Below are 22,194 nucleotides of genomic sequence, written 5' to 3'. Positions count from 1 at the left end.
TTTCCTTCGCCGCAGCTCCAAAAAGGAGCTGTTACGCAAGTTGCTTTCTTTTGCTGTTTAATCTAAATTTGAAATTCATGGGCCGGATTTTTTGAAGGGGTCTGTATACTTTGAGAAGCCTCATTGACTTTTGATAGGATTCAGACCTTTAAGAAAAAAGAATAAATCACCTCAGTGGCACTAGGCCATGGTATATTAATTTTTTGGCAAACTAAAATAAGAAAATTCTAAAAAAATGTCCAAAAGTAACAAATTACTAACATCAGGTAAATGTTGAAGAAAAGCATCCCATATGGTGAGTTCCCTTTGTTCTCTCCTTAACTTTCTAGACTTTTCAGTCAGCAGATTTTCTTGAGGATCCAGCAGTTATTACTGAGGACTCCTCTGAGCAGCACATCAGACTATTCATTTAGATACATGAAATTTTTTGTTTTCCCCTCTGTCACATATAAAACCCCCTGCGATCAGTGCAGGCATCTACAGTCTTGTGTTTCTAAAAACCAGCAACGCTAACTAGAGAAATCTCACAAAATTTAATAGGGACTACTTACGAGGACAGACTTCATAATTTGTGTTCAAGTTTAATGTGTTCAAGCTCAATGTGATTGCTTATCACTTTTCTTTTGTCCTCCTTTCAAATCATTTGCAGCAACCACCCTGGCAAAGAGAACACACCCATTTCATCGGGCTCCCAGCCTGGGAAACTGGGACAGTGCTTTCAGCCACAACCTACACAATTTTGTGCATCTTCCTTTCTGGCTATCAAGGCAAGATCAACTGGGACAGAGCAATTGGTGTAAGGAAAATCACAGTATTAAAAAAAAAATAAAATAAATCTGCAATCTCTGGCTTTGCTTGGAGATACAGAAACTGCTGAACAGCACAAGAAAGTAAGACTCCTAGTTTCTTTGTTTTCTCCCATTTGTTCTTGACAGCAAAAAAATACACCTCCAAAACACCAAGGGCAAAGCAAAAAAAAAAATCATCAATAACACAGGAAAATGGGACTACCATTTAAAATTACAGGCTCTTATTCTATTACAAGTCTAAGTTATACCCAATTCCAGTCAGTTTATGATATGAGAACTACTTTTCTTTAGCTTCCAGATAAAAGCTTCCTACTCTCATTTTAGTCTGCCAGTCATAAGCTCAGTCAAAAAAACCTAAGCAGGACAGTTCATTTTCTATAGTTTGCTTTCTGCTGGATTGTCTATATCAACAAGTATCCTTCTCAGCTTAACCTGTCAAACTTGTATGCTTAGCAGAGCCACTGACTGAAAAGAAGCTGAAGCTGCTGCTCAGGAACATCAGTAAATACAGTAACAGCAGGCATAATTCAAAACAAATTTTCGTTTCTTCACATAGGTTTTACCACTTGACCTTTTTATAATTTATGGAGATCACCAGAACATAAAGATTAGATGGATTCAAATCATCCTCAGGGCTCAGAACTGCAGAATACAATGATGACTTGTCAGTGACACTGGCCTTTCCACCCTTCTTCCATTTCAAATGCCCAATATGCCAGAATAAATGCAAAGATATGAAAATATGCTTGAAGTTTCAAGTTGCAAAATCTTTTTCCTCATATACTTTAAGGATTAAAAATATACTATGCACACATCTCTGCTCAAAAGAAAATTCTGCTATGCTGTTCTTCAGCCTAAGGAGCTGCCAGAACAGAAGCTGTCCCATCACAGCTCTCTACTCAAATAACAAACTTAAACCTTAGCAAAATACAAGGGCAAGAACTGATTTTTTATTAACCTATTTTATGGACTCTCAAGAGGAAAATGAGTCCTGTCAATGGTTCCTCACTGCATGAGACTAATATCTCATCAGAGGACATGGCATTATTTCACTTTTATGTCTGTCCCTCAAGAATTCTCCCTTTGATGAAGTAGTTCAAGGGCAGACATCAAAAAGTCTGTTGTAGCAAGGTACAGCAAATGGATCCAAGCCACATAAGACTTCATCAATAAAAACAGACATGGTAAAATTCTGCTTGACAAGCATAACAAGTATCTGCATCACTATGGTCCTAGAGGACAATACCTCGTACTGCTGGTCATTTTCCTTTCAGACCAACTTGACAGAAGTATAGAGAGAGCACTGCTGAAACTAAGCCACAAAGGACAGAACTTATATTCCAAGCCTCTGAGGTAGCCAACTTTTTTTAAAGTCAGAGTAAAAAATTACCCTTCTAGACCTAAATAACCTTTTAAACATCTACTATACAAAACATATATACCACTATGCTTTTTCTTTTAAACTATTATTTCAGCTATAAACAAGTTATCTTACAAAAATTAGAGATGACTCCCACTTGAAGAACTGACACAGGAACAGATGACCACAGCAGATTTGAGTGATGGTCACAGATTTGAGTGATGGTCACAGAAGGGCACATTTCAAGACAGGAGTCTGAGGCACACTCAGCACACCTGAAGATACAGCTAAAAATATTTACTGGCTGGGTCTGTCAAGCAATTAATCACTCTGAAGAAGAACCTCAGACACTAGTCTTTGATAAAGTGCATTCTGCTTTTTTCTCCCCAGGATGCTGGACAAGATTTTCTTCTGAACAACTAGTTTGTCAGATATCCTGCATGTGCCCTTTTATGGATACACTGATTCTCTTACCCTTTAAAGAACCTGCAGTTATCAACAGTAACAAGATTGGGTGGTAGGTGGGGTAAGCAATCATAGGAGAAAAAATGTTTTTGGAATCTATGTTCTTTGAATGGAACCCCAGGTTTTTCTTCTGAAGGAATTTTTGACCAGTTACATACGTGCAGTGCATTTGTACATAACCCTGTTCCATTAAAAATACAGACTTGAGATTTTACTGATGCCTGGTCTGTTGCCAGCAACAGACACACAAACCCACCAATAAAAAGGAATTTTAAATGGTGAAAAGAAGACACACTTGAAGAGAAATCTCTTTATAGCTTTCATTTAAAATATAAAATAGGTGAAACTTTAAAAGAAGAACATCCCATTCTGACCAAATTTTAAAATACAGTTTCATGCTAAAAGCAAAAGTCTGGATGTGAGCCTCATGGAAGCTGCCAAGCAATACAGAAAGAAACCTAATCTTTCACATTACTCGCATCCGTGTCTTTGGCTTCCTGGCTTACATGACTGTTGGCATTTTTACTAGATTGATCTAAATCCTCAATTTTATTTTCTATTTCCATAGCACTGCTTTTGACAGGACTCTGGGAAGACTCTTCACCTACTTCTGCTTCCATTTTTGGGACTAAATCATGTTCTTTATCTTCCACATCCATTCTTTCCTCTGTTTGCACCAGTCTGTGTTGAACTTCTCCCTCAGTTTTGTCTTCCAAGTCCTCCTCTTTCCTCTTTGCTTTAAACACTTCAACTCCCATCATCCTCAGGTAATGAAGTCTCTCATTCTTGGGCACAAAGGCACGCAGTGATGTCTTCCCTTGCCAACCACACAGCACTATTGGACACTGAAGATCATGAGGTTTTCTACAAACAAGCAGTTAAGTTCAGTCAATTATGAGAAAGTTCATCCTCAAAACTTCATTTTATAGCCATACAGCAATTCCATTCCAACATTGAATGCATTTTGTAACTATTCACAGAAGATGAAAGTACATTGTTCTTAACTTCAACACCTACACAGACATCTGCTTGTCTACAAGCAAGCAGGCAAGCCAAAAACCCAGAAACTCAATGCTATTAAGTTTTTGCAACAAGCAAAATACTTCTCTGGCTCTAGGTTGAAAACTAATACAAGGAACAGCAAAATGAAAGTTTACATTTAGAAAATTCTCAAGAGTTTTGTCCACAAAAGTTACTTTGTCCACAAAAAGGAACAATAAAAAGTAACTTTTTCCATTCCAAATGCCTGGACTTTACAGGGAAACAAACAAAGAAATCACATGCAGATTCTGCAGATCTGTTGATCTCTGGCACAACTACCAGCTCTTCCTTATGAAGACAAATTCTATGCTTGTTTTAAGAATTTACAGACAAGACAGCTTCTTTTCCTGTCTTATTCTCTTGTATCCTATATGGCTTTACTCTTTCCCTCACTGCATCTCTATGCCTCTACTTCTGTTTTTGCTGAGTGAAAATGAATTGTTGTCCAGGTCTTAGGAGTGCATAAATGGAAAGCAACACATTTACTTACTCAGGGTCTGGGTCGTACTTCAGAACTATACTTCCCATGGCTACAGGGAACAAAACAAAAGAGATGTGTTACTTGCTACAATGATACAATGATATAATCTGAAAATGATCAAGAAAACAAGTTTTTAGACAAACACAGAGCATGACATGGTTAGCAGTTATCCACATCAGTACACTGAACTATAGACAATACCAGATTTTATTCCCTTTTTCTTCAAACCGAAGTATTTACATAGTTACAGATGCAATTGCCAACACTGGCTCCTCCAAAATCTCAAGCAAACAAATTAAAATACAAAATCCATACAGTGGATTAAGTTACTCAGTGAATCTAGCAAGAAACTTTTAATTAATTAAAATGAACATAAGAGTATGCCAGACCAAACTTCAGAACATTTTTTTCTTCCCATTTTGTCTCATCAAACATGGAAGTACAAGGATCAGCAATGAATTGGAAATAAAACAATAACAAAAGGCTGAAAACCAATTTTCGTATCTTTAAGCATCCAGCATAGAGGAAATTAAAAGTTTAATATGAGTAGGCATCGCTCCCCATATATAAGAAAATCAAATCTGAGTAACTATATTTGATACATAAGGTCATGACAAGCAATTGCAGATGACAAACAGTTTCAACTGGAGCATTAACAAGCAGAAAAACCAGAAGCACATATAAAATCTTTGCTCATCAGATATTTTAAATGCTGCCTCACAGCAATACTTTGCAGAAGTCAAAGGTTTGGCAACTCTTCTGTTCTCTAAAGCTCAAAAACCTTAGAGGCTGCAATCAGAAAGGACTACAATTTCTAGCAGCACATTGGCTTTCAATAATGCTTCCTTACCTAACAAGTATGTTTAAGATAAATTTAGTCCAAATTTTTAGCAGTTTATGCTACAGGATTTTATAGCCTTCTGTGCAAAGAAGACAAATAATTTTGTGACAGCAAAATTAGCAGGCTTACCCATATCTTTGACTTTCTTCTGTGTTTCACTGCTAAATTTACTTAAGAATGGATTTTCCTGGGTTAGTAGAATTTTGACATCTTCTATGCAGACATTTATAATCCTTGCATGAATGAACGGGTACAGAGTATAAATGCCCTGTTTAATAAATAAAGACAATTATTTCAAAATTAAACCACTGATTTCTGAAGGAAAAATGTTAAAAACAGTATGCACTTGACCTAATATCAGAAAAAAAAAATTTAAACCATGATGAAAATGTCATTTACCATTAATCTGACAAAGTTAATGCCAGCTGTCTTATGGGCTCTCGAGAAAACCAAAGTATCTCCTTTGAGAAGACAGTGCTATGCAATTACCTCTTGTGCTAATCTGAATGCACATCCAAACTGTTCACCATCACTGTTGCGAGACCAGACTTTTATCCCTGTGTTAATAACCTGCAAACAGCAAAGCCAATAAACATCAGTAGGGAGCATAAATTCTAAATTACCACTCTGAACTTGTTTGTTCCTCAACTCTTCAACTAAAAGTTCATTTGCACTGAATACTGGATTAATGTGAAAACTTATTCAAGGGAAAAAGGAACTCCTGCTACAAAAATGTGGTGCTCCCTCAACATAAAATGCCTTTTACTCTTTTCCATGTTGAAAACTGAACAGTGTGAGGAAGGGCAGTTTTAAAGAGGGCAACAAACTACTAATATCTAATTTTCATTTTAGTTTGAGTAAGAATTTTGTGTGATTCTGGGAAAGTCAGTCAAGGACAGGATTTCAAAAATGTACAAGTGATTACTATTTGGACACTATCTACCCTTTGTGGTACTCAGACTCTACCTAATATAATGCACCAGTTTCTTAAAATTTTGTCAGTTATGTAGCCATTTTCTGCATAGGGGATAAAAGAATAATTGTTTACCCATCTCAAAGATCTGTTGCAAAGATGTACTGAATATCCTCAAAAATTTTCAAGACTCGACTGGATGAGGCCCCAGAATGTATCTGATCTAGCTTTGAAGTCAGCTCTGTTTGATGTAGGAAGGAAGCTGGACTACATAACCTCATTCCAACCTAAATTACACAATGACTTTTGAGACAGATCTTTAGCATTTGCAAGACATTTTCCACAGGGAATCATAAAACAATCCCTTTATTCACAAAAACTACTTATTATCCCATTATCACTCAGCTTAATGAACTTTCAAAATGTTTAATTGTTAAAATTACTTTGAAACAATATCCCTGTGTAACACAGCCAGTAAACAACCCAGCTGAACTTATCTTTTTGGTTGGCATTCAAAGCTCTTAATGCTGTTATAATGAAGGGGGTGATAAATAGAACATTGTCAATGTAAACATGTAAAGTTACCTGAAGTCTACATAAAAATCCTGGCAACACATACAACATACATATTCCCTCTCTCTACTTTTAAGTTCTCGTTCATCCACCAAATATGTACTGATTTTTATCTCAGAGACTGTTATTTACCTCTCAGAGTCAACTTTTCATCTCTAACACAGGAGGGACAGAGAGCAAAACATTAATCTAGACTTAAAAAAAAATACAGCCTGTCAGAGGGCTAATCCTCTATGTAAACAGTACACTTGGCAAGTTCAAGGAGATATACACTGATGGTTATGAACCATACCTTCATCTTCTCACTATTGTTCAGAAGCACATTCCTTAGCTCCTTAGAAACCATGTACAGCTGCCTCTTTTTTCCTTCTTGAGTTCGAGTCAGTAAATTCATCTTGGGAAATGATGGGTCCAATGCATAAAACTTCCTGTGGCCATAATACTTGTTTTGATTAACTGAGCAATAAAATCACATACTCAAAATGCATGGTTTAGCCCATTTCCTTCAGCTATCTCTGCAAGCACTTAGCACCTTGGCTTCAGAACACAAAGATTAGACTTTCTAAGCTGCATGACATCAGAAAAGACAAGCTGTTATAGACACTGAGACACACTGGAAAATTTCCAGTGCAAACTCTAGTTGGCTATTTTCATTTAAGTGTTGAGGAGAGGGGGCCCTGGTGCAAAGTCAGGCAAAAGCTGTTATGCAAGACCAACGAGACCCATCCTTTGTAATGAACCAAACTTGAACTACTAACATCCCTGAACAAATAGAAATCTTACTGCCAAAACAGACATATCTTTTTTCTTACTGGATAGGAATGAACAATGGATCATCTTCAGGGAGAAACACAAAGGGGTCTTCTTTAAAACCAAACAACTTCATTTTTTTAGATGGTGGAGGTCTAAAAAGGAAATAACATTGCATTGTCAATTTCACTAAAATTTCACTTGCTTTAAAATCAGTATATTCAGTTCATTTAGTCAACACTTGGCTTGTTGTAACAACAGTATGCCAAAGAGAATATTGGCATTTTCTTGTGCTTCACTAACGCTACACACAGTTTAACTTGTTAAAATAAGGACGTCAAGCAGTGCTTGGAAACAGAGTTCACAAAAACAAGTAAACAGAGATTTCTGATGGAATGATTGTGAAGGCAATACAGATCTTCCAGCTTCTGAAAGTATGTTTTTCCATAACAGAGAAGAAAGTATTAACAGACAACAAATGCTAATAAGAAAACTGGTTATTTTCCATACTTGCTGAATGGAATACAGACAAGACAGAAAACATGAAAATGCAAGACAACTGAATGAACTCATTAATTTTTTTATTGACTTCTAAATTACAAAATAACTACAGAATACTCAGGAATTGCAGAGCTGTCACAGGACAAATACTTAGATATGGTCCTTACCCGCATACTCCTTCCTTTTTACTCTGCTCAGTGTCCAAATTCTGCAATTCTTGCATTTTCTTAGACTCTTCATTTTCAGCAAGTGTTGGTTCTTCAATAATACAGTCAGAACCATTACCTGAATTAGCTGCTGTCACTTCAGCATCTCCTGTTCTTTGTGGTAATTTCTGATGAACCTATTTCAAATTACAGTATTTTAAAAAAAGCAAAAGTAGTATCCAACTTGTAACAGAAGGCACCTATGTTCTCTTTGTATGTGCTTAATTCCTGTCAATTTGTATGCAAGTGCTTAAACAGATCCATTCAGAGAGTTAATCTGATAACTAGATCAAGATACCACTATAAATTGCATTTACCTCCCATACTGATCTGGACAGTTTCCATACCAACTGTCCAAGAAAGCTATTTTTGTACCATCTACAAAATCATGTTCAAGCCCTCAGCGAAGACTATTTTAAAACAGGATTTGCTGTTTTCTTCCTAAAACTCAAAGTAACACATGCATCCTGCTGCTGCACACCTTCTGTAAGAGCACTATGATGTTTTAACTTAGGACATCATAAACTATTTGGAGGGTGCTTACTTCTGAATAAATGCTGCTTCCCTATTGCCACATACATTTTACTCATAAGTTGTTCTAATGAAGCAAATCAAATAAACACCAAAAAGGGATTCACAACAGAAGTTCTCACAAACATGACAATCTAAGAGATCAAATAAATCACATCAACTTAAAACCCTGTTGACAGGGTTTTAAAGACAATTGACAACAAATGGATTAAAGTCAGATGGCTGAAGCTGCTGCTCCAAACAGTTTTACATCCACTCCCTGTGCTGCTGATCTGCTAATCTGCTAGTGAATCACTCCTGAGCAACCAGCCACAGAGTGAGATAAACTGACATCAGAATTAGCTTACAACACAGCAGAAAAAAGCCTTTTAGCAGGGGAACACACACAGCTGAAGGAAGTGACAGCTTTGGCTATCCGATATAATCTGCTTCTGTAATTCTTTCAAAGCCTTAATTTTAGGGTCAAGATTTAGCTTGTTATTTTACTACCATTTCAAAATCCCCTTTCTTTTCATTTTTTTTCCATTTCAAAAGTTTTCATGTTTTTTTCATAAGTACTTCTCCAGTACTTCATGGATTTAGGAATTTATTTTTAATTGACACACTGAACTATAACTGAAGGGCAGATACAGAACAGTTTAGTATGTCTTCTCTTATGTGCAAACTCAAAAACAAAGTCTGAAACATTATTAGTAATTTACATTTTAGATAGTTTAAAGGAAGTTACCTTAGGCTGACGTTTATTCCATGGCATTGGAGACTTTTTTATTAAGACAGCCACAAAGAAGCCACCTGTGTTTTGGTGATGTGGCAATATCCTAAGACTAGAGAGAAAAGAAAAAAAAATGTTGCAGCACATCCATAGCTGCATTAATAATCATAAAAAATCATAAAACACTAGAAGGTTCACATTTATACTTACTTTCAGGATAAGGTAAGTATTCCTAGTTTGTGCAGACTTAATTAATCAAACTAGAAACAGGATCTAAATAGAGCATTGTGGCAAAATTACTTGCATCAACGCAACACATTCATTCACTGTTCACACTTAAGCTTTAATGACTCATTTCTAAACAGTATTTTTAGAATAGCTGTGGAAAGCCTTTAAAAGCAAGTAAGTCACACTGTCAATATGTTAAAGTTTTACATACTTTTCCAGTAATTTTGACTGTTTATCTCTGTTGGATGCAAAGAATTTGACCTTTTCACGTGAGCACTTATTCCTCTTACGCAACTTGCAGTAATTTCTCCTGATCCACTGGAGTTAAAATATTGTGCACTGCCATTACATATGAAGCAATCAAAATATACTCAAACCTACACATTCCTAATCTGACCTAATTATAATTTGCCCACAACCATACATGTTACATCAATTGCTCCTAAGGTTTACTCTGGGGAAACTTACCAGCGCTCCAGATTCATTGCCTTTAGCTTCTCTTCATCTTTCACTGGAAACATAGTAGGACGTATTTGTGTTTGTCTATTTGAAGGCACATCTTTCCACTCCTCAAACCACTGTCCATCTTTCAGCATCACCTGCAAAGGGGTAAATATAAATTCAGTGAAGAATATAGGTCACCATTTTACAAGTTTTAATTAAAATACTTGCAAACCAAGGTTCAGACACCAAATAAAGAAGTTATTCTCTGGTACAGAAAATTAAGTTCTTTAAAGTGTATTGTTTCTTTGTGCATTGTACATGTGTGCTTCAGAGTAGGAGATTCTTGCCAGCTGCAGCTCTTTGCTCCACTTCATATGCTTCTAAAAAAAAGCACACAGTCAAAGTGCAGATCGATGCTGAATCAACTGCAAAGATCTCTATTAACCTGCTAAAACATGTGAACCACCAAAATCCAGTGGAAGGACAGCGGTGAAATATATAAGATCAGTGAGCCATCAGATTTAAGATACATTGCTCCTTTTTTCCCACGAGACTGGCTGTGAAACACTGTGTTATAGGCAGCTTCCAAGCAGTATACAAGGGAAAAGAGCTACTGCAGTCTAGTAAAGATCAGAACTGAAGAATCCCAATTTCATTACATAAGAAATATGCAAGAGTGCCACACAACAGCTTGGTAGGCAGAAAGCTGCATGACATGGACATATACAGTCACTGACAGAGATATGTTTGTGGAGAGCTGCTGAAGAAACGTCTCCATGAATTTTCTAGCACCTGTACCTTTACTTAGAACTCAAAAGTTATCTACAGATCCGCTCTTAGACACTGTGTAGACATAACATCACCTCAGTCTGGCTAAGGGTCAAAGCCTTTGATGGACTCTTAAGATACAAGCAGAAGGTTAGAGCCACAGCTCTTACAGGAAAGCATTCTGAATGCTCTTCAAGCAAGGATACCAAAGTGAAAAAATAAGCCAGGGAAAATTTGACTTCAGAGCCCTAGATGCCTGGTTTTGTACTGGATGCTAAAGCTGTAAGGAGGGTCCCAAATGGGGATGCACAGGGCAAATGCATAAAATTAATCACTGAAATGAATTGATCACATTTTTGTTGTGAAGGCAACAAAGTAAAGCAGTTGCAGTGATGGCAACTTCAGGACTGGCAAATATGGTGGAGCAGTTTCATGCATCTCACTCTGATTGTCTTGAAAGTTTAATCAAGTGCTCTAGTGGAAACTGAAATGAAACATTTATCTAGACTACAATTTCACTAAGAACTTTGGAATGTAGATTTTAGCATCATGTAGTCTGGCACTTCTCAGACACCGATCAGATCACACCTTGTGCCTTTCTACATTTCCTGAAATAGAAATTACTGTACTTTCAGAATTAGTATTTCAAGTCAAAATATGCTACATTTCATAGTGCTAGATAGAGACAAGACAGACTGTACTTCTGAACAGCTCTTCTTTGGAAGTCACGACGCAAGCCTGAGAAAAATCAACAATCGGACTGACAAATAACCAAAGTCTAAAAAAAACTATTTTGGTTTTACCAGAAAAACTGCCTATCAGTCCTGGTCTGTTCAGTTTTGGTTTACCAGCCTAACTGGTAAGTTGGTGCAACTGGTAGAATGACAAAGCACCAAAGAACACTCTGAACTCTTCTCTATTGCACATTTTACTGATCACCTGTTAGAGCAGAAGGAAGAGTAAAAGTGTTGCAGGAACAGATGACCAAATCTGGAGTTAAAAAGGTGTCTTCCTTCAAGCCTAAAATAATTCACTGGAGTTCACTCATCATCTGGCTTAAGGAGGGAGTACTGAATGCTATTTCCAAGCACCCAAGTGTCCCTTGAACAAAACCTTATTTCTGATTTTGCTGTTTCCAGAGATTTACAGTCAAGCGATGTTCAGGAATATTCAATGCAATCAATCACAGAGCTCCTAGAAAACAAATGCTGCACCAGGGAACAAAAGACTACACCAAGTAAAAACAGCACTGAGGTAAGCAAATACATCCATAGCGACATGCTAGCCAGTGAGGCATGAAAATATACAGTAGCAGCAAATCAGGTCTGAAGAAAGTCTGGCAAACTTTCAACACATTTTATCAGACTAGTTTTTAAAACCTGTTAGGGAGATTTATATTTCAACTGCAAACAGAGAAATAGCTGCTACAGGGAATAGAATATACCTTAGTGATCATTATATAAATATATATACAGTGTCTTTATGGAGTAGCAAAAAAAGGTAAAACTAAAATCACAGAGCCACAGTCATGCATTACATTTGTTCTTCAAGTACAAGTATATAGTGTAAACTTTAGGAACTGTAAGAAGGAAAAAAAAATCAACTAGTTTCTAGGTGGCAATTCCAGTGGCAGAACACATACAAATCTTTATTCCCTGCATCTTGTTCATTAGCCTGTACATAGGCATAAGCCTACCTGGCATTACAAGAGACTAGTGAGATAGTAAGACAGAAGACCCCATGGCATTGCAAAGGCACACATTCATAACTAAAATTTAATCAGTATTTTTCCCCATTACCATGATGGCCTTCTACTTTTCTTGACTATACTCTTGACAGGAAGCTGAAGCAGCTTTGGGTTTTTTGCCCCTCCCTATTAGTTTGTTTCCAAAACTGAAATAATTTAAGGCCTGGAACAAAATACAGGATGCTATTACTTTTCTAGGATTAGCCCCATCACTGCAGGCTTTACAGCTTATTTGCAGAAACAGTTTCACAGCTTTTAGTTCCAAATGAAATAAATGGATCAGCTGAAGCACTGCAGAATCTAACATTCACGGACCCTGAAGACAGAGATGGATGGCTAAACATTAAAAGTGGCTGAAATTATGTTGCCATCTACAGGCCACATACACACAACAGAACAGGGAATTGTAGCAAGAAAGTATAGGAGACAGAGGAAAGAAACCTAGAGATGAAGAGAAAAGAACCTACCCTTGCAAAGACTTTCAGCTTAGCTGTCTCCCCTAAGCATCAAATCACTGCCATTAATGCAGCTCAACCTAATTTTGTGAAATGTTACACTTCAGAATTTCCCTAATTTAACACTCTACCATAGACCAAGAACTTCACAAAAATATCAGGTTAAGTACCTTCCATTTTGTAATTCCTGGCATCCTCTTCAAACCTGGTAACTCAGAAGAGACATCAGCAAGTTCTAAGGCACCTGAAATCCCAAGAACATAAATGTTTTGAAAACAAAATTTAAGAGTTATGTTGCCAAATGACTTTTGTAAAAATAGTTTTTCTTAAAGTTTTACAAATAGTACTTTTTAAAACTTTCAAGAAATAAAATGCTATACAACTTCTACCACTTACATGAACAAAGAAGAACTGTTAATAATAACTGCATAAGATACAACCATAAATTACCCAAAATATAATGGTTAGATATTTTTGTAGCAGCTGCAGAGAAATACTCTACAACCTGCATCATTAAACATCAGTGTTCTAAGCAATGGAATCATTGAAGTTCTTATTCTCATTTACTCAGCATTTGGATTTACTATACTGATTAAGTATTTTTCAGGGATTAACTTTTAGTATAACTAAGCCTTCTGAAATGCCTACAATATTCTAATTTCAAGGACTTACCATCTCAATATATTCCAATGAGAGAGGAAAGAGAATGTTATTTTTAAAACGGAATGGAAAATTCCAAACTGTTTAACGCTAAAATGACAAAAGACTACGTGCCTAAAATATATCAAATTACTACAAGAAACATCAACAGCTTAATTTACTGAATAAAATCTTCAGGCTGCCCAAAGTCCAGAAGGAATTATATAAAAATGTACTACTTAAATAGGTGATCTCCCTAGAAAATAATAACTTTTAACATTGCTTTTCTGTGATTCTAAATACTTAAGATATTTAACAGTCAGGTATGTTTTTCCTCATGTTGTACACAATTTATCAACCTGTCCTACATGACTATAACCATTTACTCTTACAGTGACAGCTTAAGTAAGTCTTTTAAATAAATGAAAAGGAGATACATGAATTCATAGAAAAAATCAAAAATTATGTCTCAAATGTGATTACACTTGGTGTTTTGTATCCATCCTTTGAATACTCCTGCCTCCCCTACAGCATGACTTCAGTTGCCGTCTCAAGACCCCATCAGACTTATCAGGCACGGAAGAGTCTGTCAGAAGTGCTACAGTTTCCAATAGTTGCTACATGGTACAAAAAGGCCTTCTTCCTACTCACTCCCTCATGCCAAGGGGAAAGCAATCTCTCGTCTCCTTCACACATCTGCTTCAGCAAGGCAGCACTGCTACAACTACCAACAAACCTTCTGGACTGACCTGAACTAATTCTTGAGGTACAATGCCCCTTGCAGACCACTGAACTCCCTCTTTACTGCTACCTTCTTAAGCTACACCTGTGTTCAAGTTCCAAGGATAACATTCACTCGCTGGGACACATCACAGCTTCCAAGTATGCCTCAAAAGACCTCCACTGGGCAGAGACTAGATCTGAATATCATAGCCAGTCCTTCCTTCAAAGTGCTGAATTTCCCCCACGTGCTGCAATTGCTGGCCTCCACATCCTACTGCTTTTGTGTTCCTACCCCAGCTAGTTCTTAATGCTTTCCAATCTTGTCACTGTTAAAATTAATGTTTGCTTACTACGGCCTTCAATAAGCGAAGCATACTGTAATGTCCTGGAAACATGTCTATGATTACCAAGAAACTCATTCTAAATAAAAATGTCCTTCCACAGAACCCACTGAGTTGGAAGGGACCCACCAAGATCATCAGGTCCAACTCAGGCCCTCTGCAGGACACCCCAAGAGTCACACCCTGCGCCTGAGAGCATTGTCCAAACATTTCTTGAACACTGTCAGGCTGGTGCTGTGACAACTCCCCTGGGGAGCCTGTTCCAGTGCCCAACCACCCTCAGGGTGAAAAACCTTTTCCTGATACCCAATCTAAGCCTCCCCTGACACAACTTCAGGCCATTCCCATGGGTCCTGTCACTGGTCACCTGCTCTTCCTCTTCCCTCCATGAGGAAGTTTCAGACTGCAATGAGGTTTCCCCTCAGTCTCGTCCAGGCTGAACAGAACAAGTTACCTCAGCCACTCAGCATCAGGCTTTTCCTGTAGGCCCTTTATCATCTTTGCTGCCCTCCTCTGCATGCTCTCTAATAGTTTAATGACTTTCTTGTATTGAAGTGATCAAAACTGCACATAGGACATAAGACGAAGCTGCCCCAGTGCACAGAAGAGTGAGAATAGAAATTACATAGACAATTTCTAATTAACCTGCAAGCACTTTAGCTAAAGTGCTGTTTCTAAGACAATGAAATTTCATGCATAATTTGGGGCCAGAATAGCTACTGGCACAAAGCAAACATTACACAAAACAAGCTAACAACTTCCAGAGTAAGTGCAGCTCTAGGAGCAATAGAACTGCTTCTGCTCCGTAGACAGCTCAATTTTGAAATGTCTGTGGAACTTTTCATGCCAAATCCAATTAGATGTTTTCAAACTTCAGGTTATTGATTCAGAAAAAAACAGTACACACCAGCTACTAAATGGGCTTCTGAACCCTACTATCACAAAGTGATGCAGTGCAGCTTCTCAGTTCATCTCTGTTTTTCCACCTCTTGTAACCTAAGTCTTCACACACAAGCCAAAACTGCAAAAAAACCCCGTGACACATTAAGAATCCAAGCATGTCAAAATGTGGGGCAAAGGATGCTAAAGGTATCAGTGACTCCCACCTACTGGTGTACAATTACTTAGCTCTAAGTGCTTAACTAAACTCCAGGCTTTTTACTCCTATAGCGCACAGCAGCAATGCTCCACACTGAGTTTTCCAAAGGAATTACAGATGTCAGACATGGATTCCAACCAGCGAAATCAGTTAGTGGAAGCCAGATAACAGAGACTGAATGCCACTGATCTGCAGAAGTGCCTTCTGTATCATTAACACAACTCTTCAGGTTTTGCATTTGCAGCTAATTCACTCCCATTTAAGAAGACTGCTCATAGCAACATTAATTAAATCCTATTGGTACAAAAAGATTTCCATAGCTGTGCAAAGTAGCAGCGTATTACCCACACTAAGATTATCACTAGTACCATCATACACAAAGGCTTTTTTGGGCTGAGGGGAAAAAAATAAAAGAGTTCCCCACTCTGTTCAAGCTTACATTCTCACCTTGACTCTTTTCCAGCAGAGATGCGATCACAGCTTCATTCTCGATGGGATTCAAGGAACACGTGGAATACACCATTCTCCCACCTTCTGCCAGCTGCTCAACACCACGGGTTGCAATTCTCAACTGCAAACTAACAGAACACCCTTGGTCTAGCCAGCTATCATTCAGAAACCCACAAACAGCTTTATTGCAGACACATAACTCTCCATGGGCTAAGCCAGCACTTGGGGAGCTGTACAGCTGTCAGCAGTACACAAATTATAGTCAGTGCTGAATTAAGTCAGCTTACTGCAGTCTATACTGCAGACAAACTCATAATGACACCTATTAAAGTAACAATTAGGTCAAAAATTAACACTAACCCAGCATAACTTTGAACATAACATTCTCTATTTTGTTCTTTCTAGTGCCCCATCAGTTTTATTATGAAGTACTCAACACTAGAAAAATAACACGCAAAAACATGACTCTTCTCAGAAATCCAGTTAAATGAGGAGTAATCTGACTATTACAAATATTATGGATAACACAGCTTAACTAACAGTGGCCTTCTGAGAAAGGTATCACTGAGCTGGACCATGAGTTTAGACTCTACCTGCGTACTTCCAACCAAAATGAGACCTGCAATACTGAATGAGTTGCCAAGTAGTCACAGGTCAGCTGAGTCACCGTAACCAATGTATCCCCAGCTTGTTAAAAATACACAGTAAAATGTTCTGAGTTTTTTAATCTGTTTCAATCACTACATTTTACCATGTGCCTGCACTAGGCTACGTACTCATTCACCATCAGTTTACATATATCCATCTCAGGTAACTGAAACCATTTGTATATGATCTCTAGAATCCTAAAGACTTTAAATTTTATAATAAATTTTACAACTTTCTGTATTTTCCAGCAGTATTTTACCTGCTTAAATGTTAAGAATCCAACCAAGTGATTTGTTCCATTTTATTAGCTCTCCTCTCTAAATCAATTAAATGAATACTTCCATGACAGCTATTCGTAACAATACAAGCAATTTAGATTCACATGCTTCCCCTCCTCACATCTGAAAACCCTACACTTCCTCTCAACAGCACTAAGCTCTTGATTTGAGAGAAAAATGACTCTTCCAAGTCTCCACTTTGTCATATATTAACATGTGAATGCATGCAGATGTTAAAGATATAGAACAAGAAGAGAAAAATGAAAGAAGTGCAGATGTGCAATATGCATTTTTACCCATGAAGCTGCAAACTGTTTTGTGTTGTCCACTTCTTCCACACATCAATGTTTTTCCTCATGGTTCCATCTCCACTGCAACAGAGGTCAAACAGATTTGTATTATTTGTGTGTAAGACTCTTTCCATATCAAAGTCATTCATAGCAGCACAAAAATACCAGTCCCTCTCCCTTGTAACTAGTTCTCCTACACTGTTCTGTTTTGTTTCTCACTGCCTTTGTATTTCAGTGTCCTGAGCATGAGGTCAAAATCTGAAGCCCTTCAACTGATCATATTTAAGGACCACTTGGAATGAAATAATTCATCTTGATTCTGTATCCCCACACTTAAAAGGCATTCCAAATTATAAATCCTAACTCACTAACCTCCTCAAACGGCACAATTCAGTAACATAAAAAAATTTAGCACTGCACTTAAAGCAGTAAAATCCATGTATTCAAGTTTACGTGCAAGGTACCTGCAGGGGACATCACATAAAATCCTGTCATAGAAGAGGATCTCTTTTCTTCCATCAACATCTATTTGAAGGTTAGGAATGCTGGAGGCATCATGATTTACCACCATGATGCATGGACTGTTTAATCTCTTAGCCTGATGAACCAGCAAATAGCAGCGCTTGTTGTCAACATCATTGGCAATTACAAAACCACCTGGGAACATAAAATAGTGGGAAAATGCTTTACTATTCAACAGACAAATAATTTTACACAGTTTATTACATTATCTCTGAGAGTTCTGTAGACCTTTCACAAGAGATTTTTACTTAAAAAGACTGCTCATGAATAGGGGAACCCTTACTGAGCATAAAGTAACTTAAAGCATATTGAAGGTTAACTGATGTGTCAGTCTCAAGAGTTTTAGCTCCCATCCTGTGGCAGTAAGACACAGCCAAAGCCCCTTCAACTTCTCAAAGAAAAATCTCTAAAATAGAAAAAAAACCCCATTGTCACCAAAGACAATCTCTACAGCAGCAAAGTTTCAGTACAATGCAGAAAGAATCCACACATTCTCTACAACTTTACAGTGTCAAGGGGCAGTATCTTCTGTGAGCATCTAAACAAAAATAAAGATTCTGAAGCTTACAAAAATGAAAAATACCACAATTTCTTCAAGTCTAAAGCAGCTTAATCCAGTGTTTGCAGGATATTACAAAAGCACAGAGGCTCATGGGCTGCCATCAACTAAGTAAACCTGATTTATATACAGAAATTAAGCTCTGATCACATGTACTGTAATCTGAACTGAAAAGATACATATAATTCATGTCTGTTTTTCAAGCAAAGGAAGTCCATGAAGTTTCAAATGGGTACCTTTAATCTCATAACAACCCCTTGGGGAATTCAGTATGTAGTTAAATGCAGTTACTCATCTGTGGCATTAAAAACAAACTACTACAAGAAAAAGCAGAAATTCCAAGTCACAAGTATTTAGTTTTCCAGACTTACTGGGAAAGGGAACATTCATGTCTGCATGCAACATTTCAATGAGCTGCGCAGTCTTAGATCCAGGAGCAGCACACATATCTAGAATCTACAAACATAAGAAAAAATTTTAAATTCCTGCCTTGTACTTTTTCAGTACTTGAGAAATTTACTATGTTTGTGTTTAAATTAAGTATTTTTGAATATGCAGAATTATGGTTGTTCTGAACACCAATTTGAAAAAAACAAAGTACAAAAAATGATGAAGAATATACAAGGCTAAATATACTCTAAAACTCTAAACATACTCTAAAACTGTCCAGTAAACTGATGGTGGGGGAAAATTAAATGGGAAAAATAGATTAAAAATGAAATGGAAATGCTTGACAATCATTAATTTTATCCTTGTGGAAGACTGAATCAGCATGTTAGACGTGACATACAGAACATGCTGGTTAAGCAAAAGTAACCTGCAATTCTGGTCCTAACAAGCAGCTCCTAAACTAAGGCACTAAGGACCATGAAAGGCCCTAAAAGACAAGTCAGGGCATCATCATGTTTTTAAAACAGCAACATTTGCTGTTTTGGCACAAGAGAGGATAAAGAATCTACTCTTAGTCTGATTTATGAAATCTTACATGCATTTCTGGAAAATGCTGCAACACTCACCCAAATGAAATATTCAATGCAAAGCCTATATACTGCTAGCTTATCATATACAATGTGTGTGCAAAAATATCCCCACAATTTGTGTTTTACATTAAGATGAATGTGTTCACCACCTGTTCAATCCCAGACAGAAACAAAAATACCCCTGGGACACATCAGGACCGAGACTTTCAATTTACTATTCACTTAAAAGAGATGAGAAGACCTTGCCTCACATAAAACAGCCATAGCTGTCATACACTGGGTTGGGGTGAAAAGTAGGAGAAAAAAGGTGAAAAGTTATAGATGCTAGGTACTGCTAAAATAAAAACAATTGTGTACAAACTAGTCTTTAAAACACATGTTAGAAGCTTGATAAACTTAAGATACAGCATGAAAATTTAACACAACGTGGCTTCTTGAGATAGCAAGGCAACTGGCTCATTAATTTAACAGATTAAGAGAGTAAGGCCAACTCACAGATCCAGTCTGCAAACAAGCACAAAGTATGAAAACATCACAAAGTTAGAGCAGAAAGTTTGCTACCAGATATCCTCACTCCTATGGCATGCCCTAAGAAAATACCATGGGCATTCCTTACACACTTCAGTTAAAGTTAGCACCCTATAGTGTTTAGCCACCACCAACAGCATGCTTCAGCTCATGCAAAATACTTCATCTAACAGATTATTTATAGAGTAGAATTTTTCAGCTCCTTCAAAAGGCATAGAGGAGTGAAAGCTACGAGGTAGGGAATATTATCACTTTTATCTTGAAAACTACATCTGTTTACAGTGTGATGGAGAGAGGAAGTTAAAAACAGTTACCTTAAAAGCAGGTTGTAACAAGAGTACATAACTCAGATGCAGCTAAACACATTTACACTTTGAAAATAAGACTATCCAATTGCCTAAAATCAAAGTGTTTTTTGCAGGGTATTACACACAGCTGAAAAAGCAGATGCTCCTCTGATAGTGTTTTTGTGATCTGAACATTAGTTGAGTGTTGCTGATGATGTGCAGAAAGCATAAAATATACCAACACAAAACAGAACCAAGTATCAGCCCTGATACTGCTCTTGTGATTTGTAGCTCAGTTAAGCTAATTTCAGGGAATAAACTTTAGCACACTTTATATTCTAGACTTACCTTATGATGAGGGCTAACATTAAGCAGCAGAGGTGGGATCATACTAACAGCCTCCTGACGACTGATGTTTCCCTTGAAAGAAAAAATGAAATTAAATTTGGTTTTATTCCATGAAAGAATGCATTTCTTTTGCAATAAAGCTTTTAAATTGCTATGAAATAAAATAATAAAGCAGTCAAAAACACACTTAGGATTAAATTCTGTAGGAATTTAACAAAAAAAAAATCACAGTATCTCACCCAATTGTAATTTCTAATAATTGCATATTTACTCCAATTGTATTAATTCCGCAGTTTCCGCTTAAAAGAGGAGAAACTGGCTCGAATCAAGTGGCATACATCCATCACTTAAATGTTGTCATGCCCGTGCATGCACTTTTCATCAAGTTTAAACATTCGGCTTCTAAAAGCAACAGATTATTTTTTAACATCTACAACAAGAAGAAAAACTGCAATTAGTTTAGGCAAATATTTGTAGGTGCGGTTATGCACCACAATCACTGGATGCACCACTGCCAACTGCACCACAAATGCAGATTCTTCTGAGCTATTCAACTTCTGAGAGAAAAAGTAGAGTCTCAATCTTTCATGATGTTTTTCAATGAAGCATTGCTCAGGATATGCCAGAAAAAAAAATCAAGATCTATCCAAAACTTACACATTCTGTCTCGCTAACCAGAAACTGATGAAACTTTTCCAGTTGTGGAGACTTGCGTAAGATTTTTCTACTCAAGTTAGTGTGCCAGGCTAACTCTTCAGGATACCTGGTGGAAAAGAGATGGAAAAGAACAGAGGTAGAAGAAAGAGACCGATGAGCCAGGCTGGTTGATGGGAACATGCAGAACGCCTAATCTCGTCTCCAGATCACTCACCAGCTCAGCGACTGCGGCATCTCGACTTTTTGGCCATCCACCTCCAGGTCCTGCAGCTCTCGGAAGTACTTTTCCTTCAAGCAGTGGAGAATCTCCCTGGCGTGACTGCACGGAGAGACACCCAGAGGGACACCGGATGGAGAATCACAGCATAGTCAGGGGTGGAAGGAGCCCTAAGGATGGCGCAGTTCCACCCCCTGCCGTGGCTGGGACACCTCCCCGTGTGCCAGCGGCTCCGGCAGCCGCGGTCCGGGAGCCCCCAGCCGTACCTGCGGTAGCCGGTGATGCGCAGAGTGGCGGGCAGTGGCTCCCGCAGCGCCGCCATGAACGCGTCCCACTCTCCGGCAGGCACGATGCCCAGCTCCCGGTAGTACCGCTCGAACAGCTCGTTCTCCTTCACGATCTCGGGGTAGCCGCCGGCCCAGCCCTGAAGAAAAGCGCCGCCGCCGTCAGCCCGGTGGCCCCGGCGCTCCCCGCCCCGCTTCAACTCCCCCGGCCCGGCTCTCACCGCCTGGTCCCCGCCGCCGCCGCCCCGCTCCGGCCGCTCCTGCCGCTGCTGCTGCTGCTGCCGCCGGCGGTCCCGCGCCCTGCGGCCCATGGCAGCCAGGCGGCGGCCGAGCCGCGCCACCAGCCCCGCCGCCAGGAAGAGCGGCCGCTCCCGCCTCCCTCCCGCTCCCGGCCGGCCGGAGGGACCGCGCGGCTACCGCGTGCTCCCGGCGCGCACGCGCGGGCCCGCCTTCTCCCGGCGCCGCTTCCCGGCGGAACTTCCCGAGCGCCCGGCCCGGCCCGGCCCGGCCCCACCCACA

At 38.6% G+C, this 22,194-nt stretch overlaps 1 protein-coding gene across 1 annotated transcript; it reads right to left on the bottom strand.

Annotated features, from left to right (window-relative positions):
* Window positions 1–2,932: 2,932 nt before the first annotated feature.
* Window positions 2,933–22,082, bottom strand: NSUN2 (NOP2/Sun RNA methyltransferase 2). Its single transcript, XM_030943328.1, has 19 exons — window positions 21,897–22,082; window positions 21,658–21,815; window positions 21,389–21,493; window positions 21,175–21,280; window positions 20,518–20,589; window positions 18,746–18,830; window positions 17,758–17,950; window positions 17,300–17,374; window positions 16,075–16,205; window positions 12,996–13,069; window positions 9,880–10,010; window positions 9,199–9,295; window positions 7,902–8,077; window positions 7,296–7,388; window positions 6,776–6,911; window positions 5,487–5,567; window positions 5,127–5,265; window positions 4,166–4,205; window positions 2,933–3,498 (listed from the first exon to the last, which is right to left on the bottom strand). The coding sequence occupies exons 1-19, from the start codon at window positions 21,984–21,986 to the stop codon at window positions 3,093–3,095; spliced, it is 2,388 nt and encodes a 795-aa protein (XP_030799188.1). The 5' UTR covers window positions 21,987–22,082; the 3' UTR covers window positions 2,933–3,092.
* Between the last annotated feature and the right edge of the window lie 112 nt (window positions 22,083–22,194).

This window comes from Camarhynchus parvulus, chromosome 2, assembly GCF_901933205.1.
Source record: "Camarhynchus parvulus chromosome 2, STF_HiC, whole genome shotgun sequence".
Lineage (NCBI taxonomy): Eukaryota > Metazoa > Chordata > Aves > Passeriformes > Thraupidae > Camarhynchus > Camarhynchus parvulus.
The sequence above is the reverse complement of the archived record's forward strand: the minus strand, read 5'-3'. Positions and strand labels throughout refer to the sequence as shown.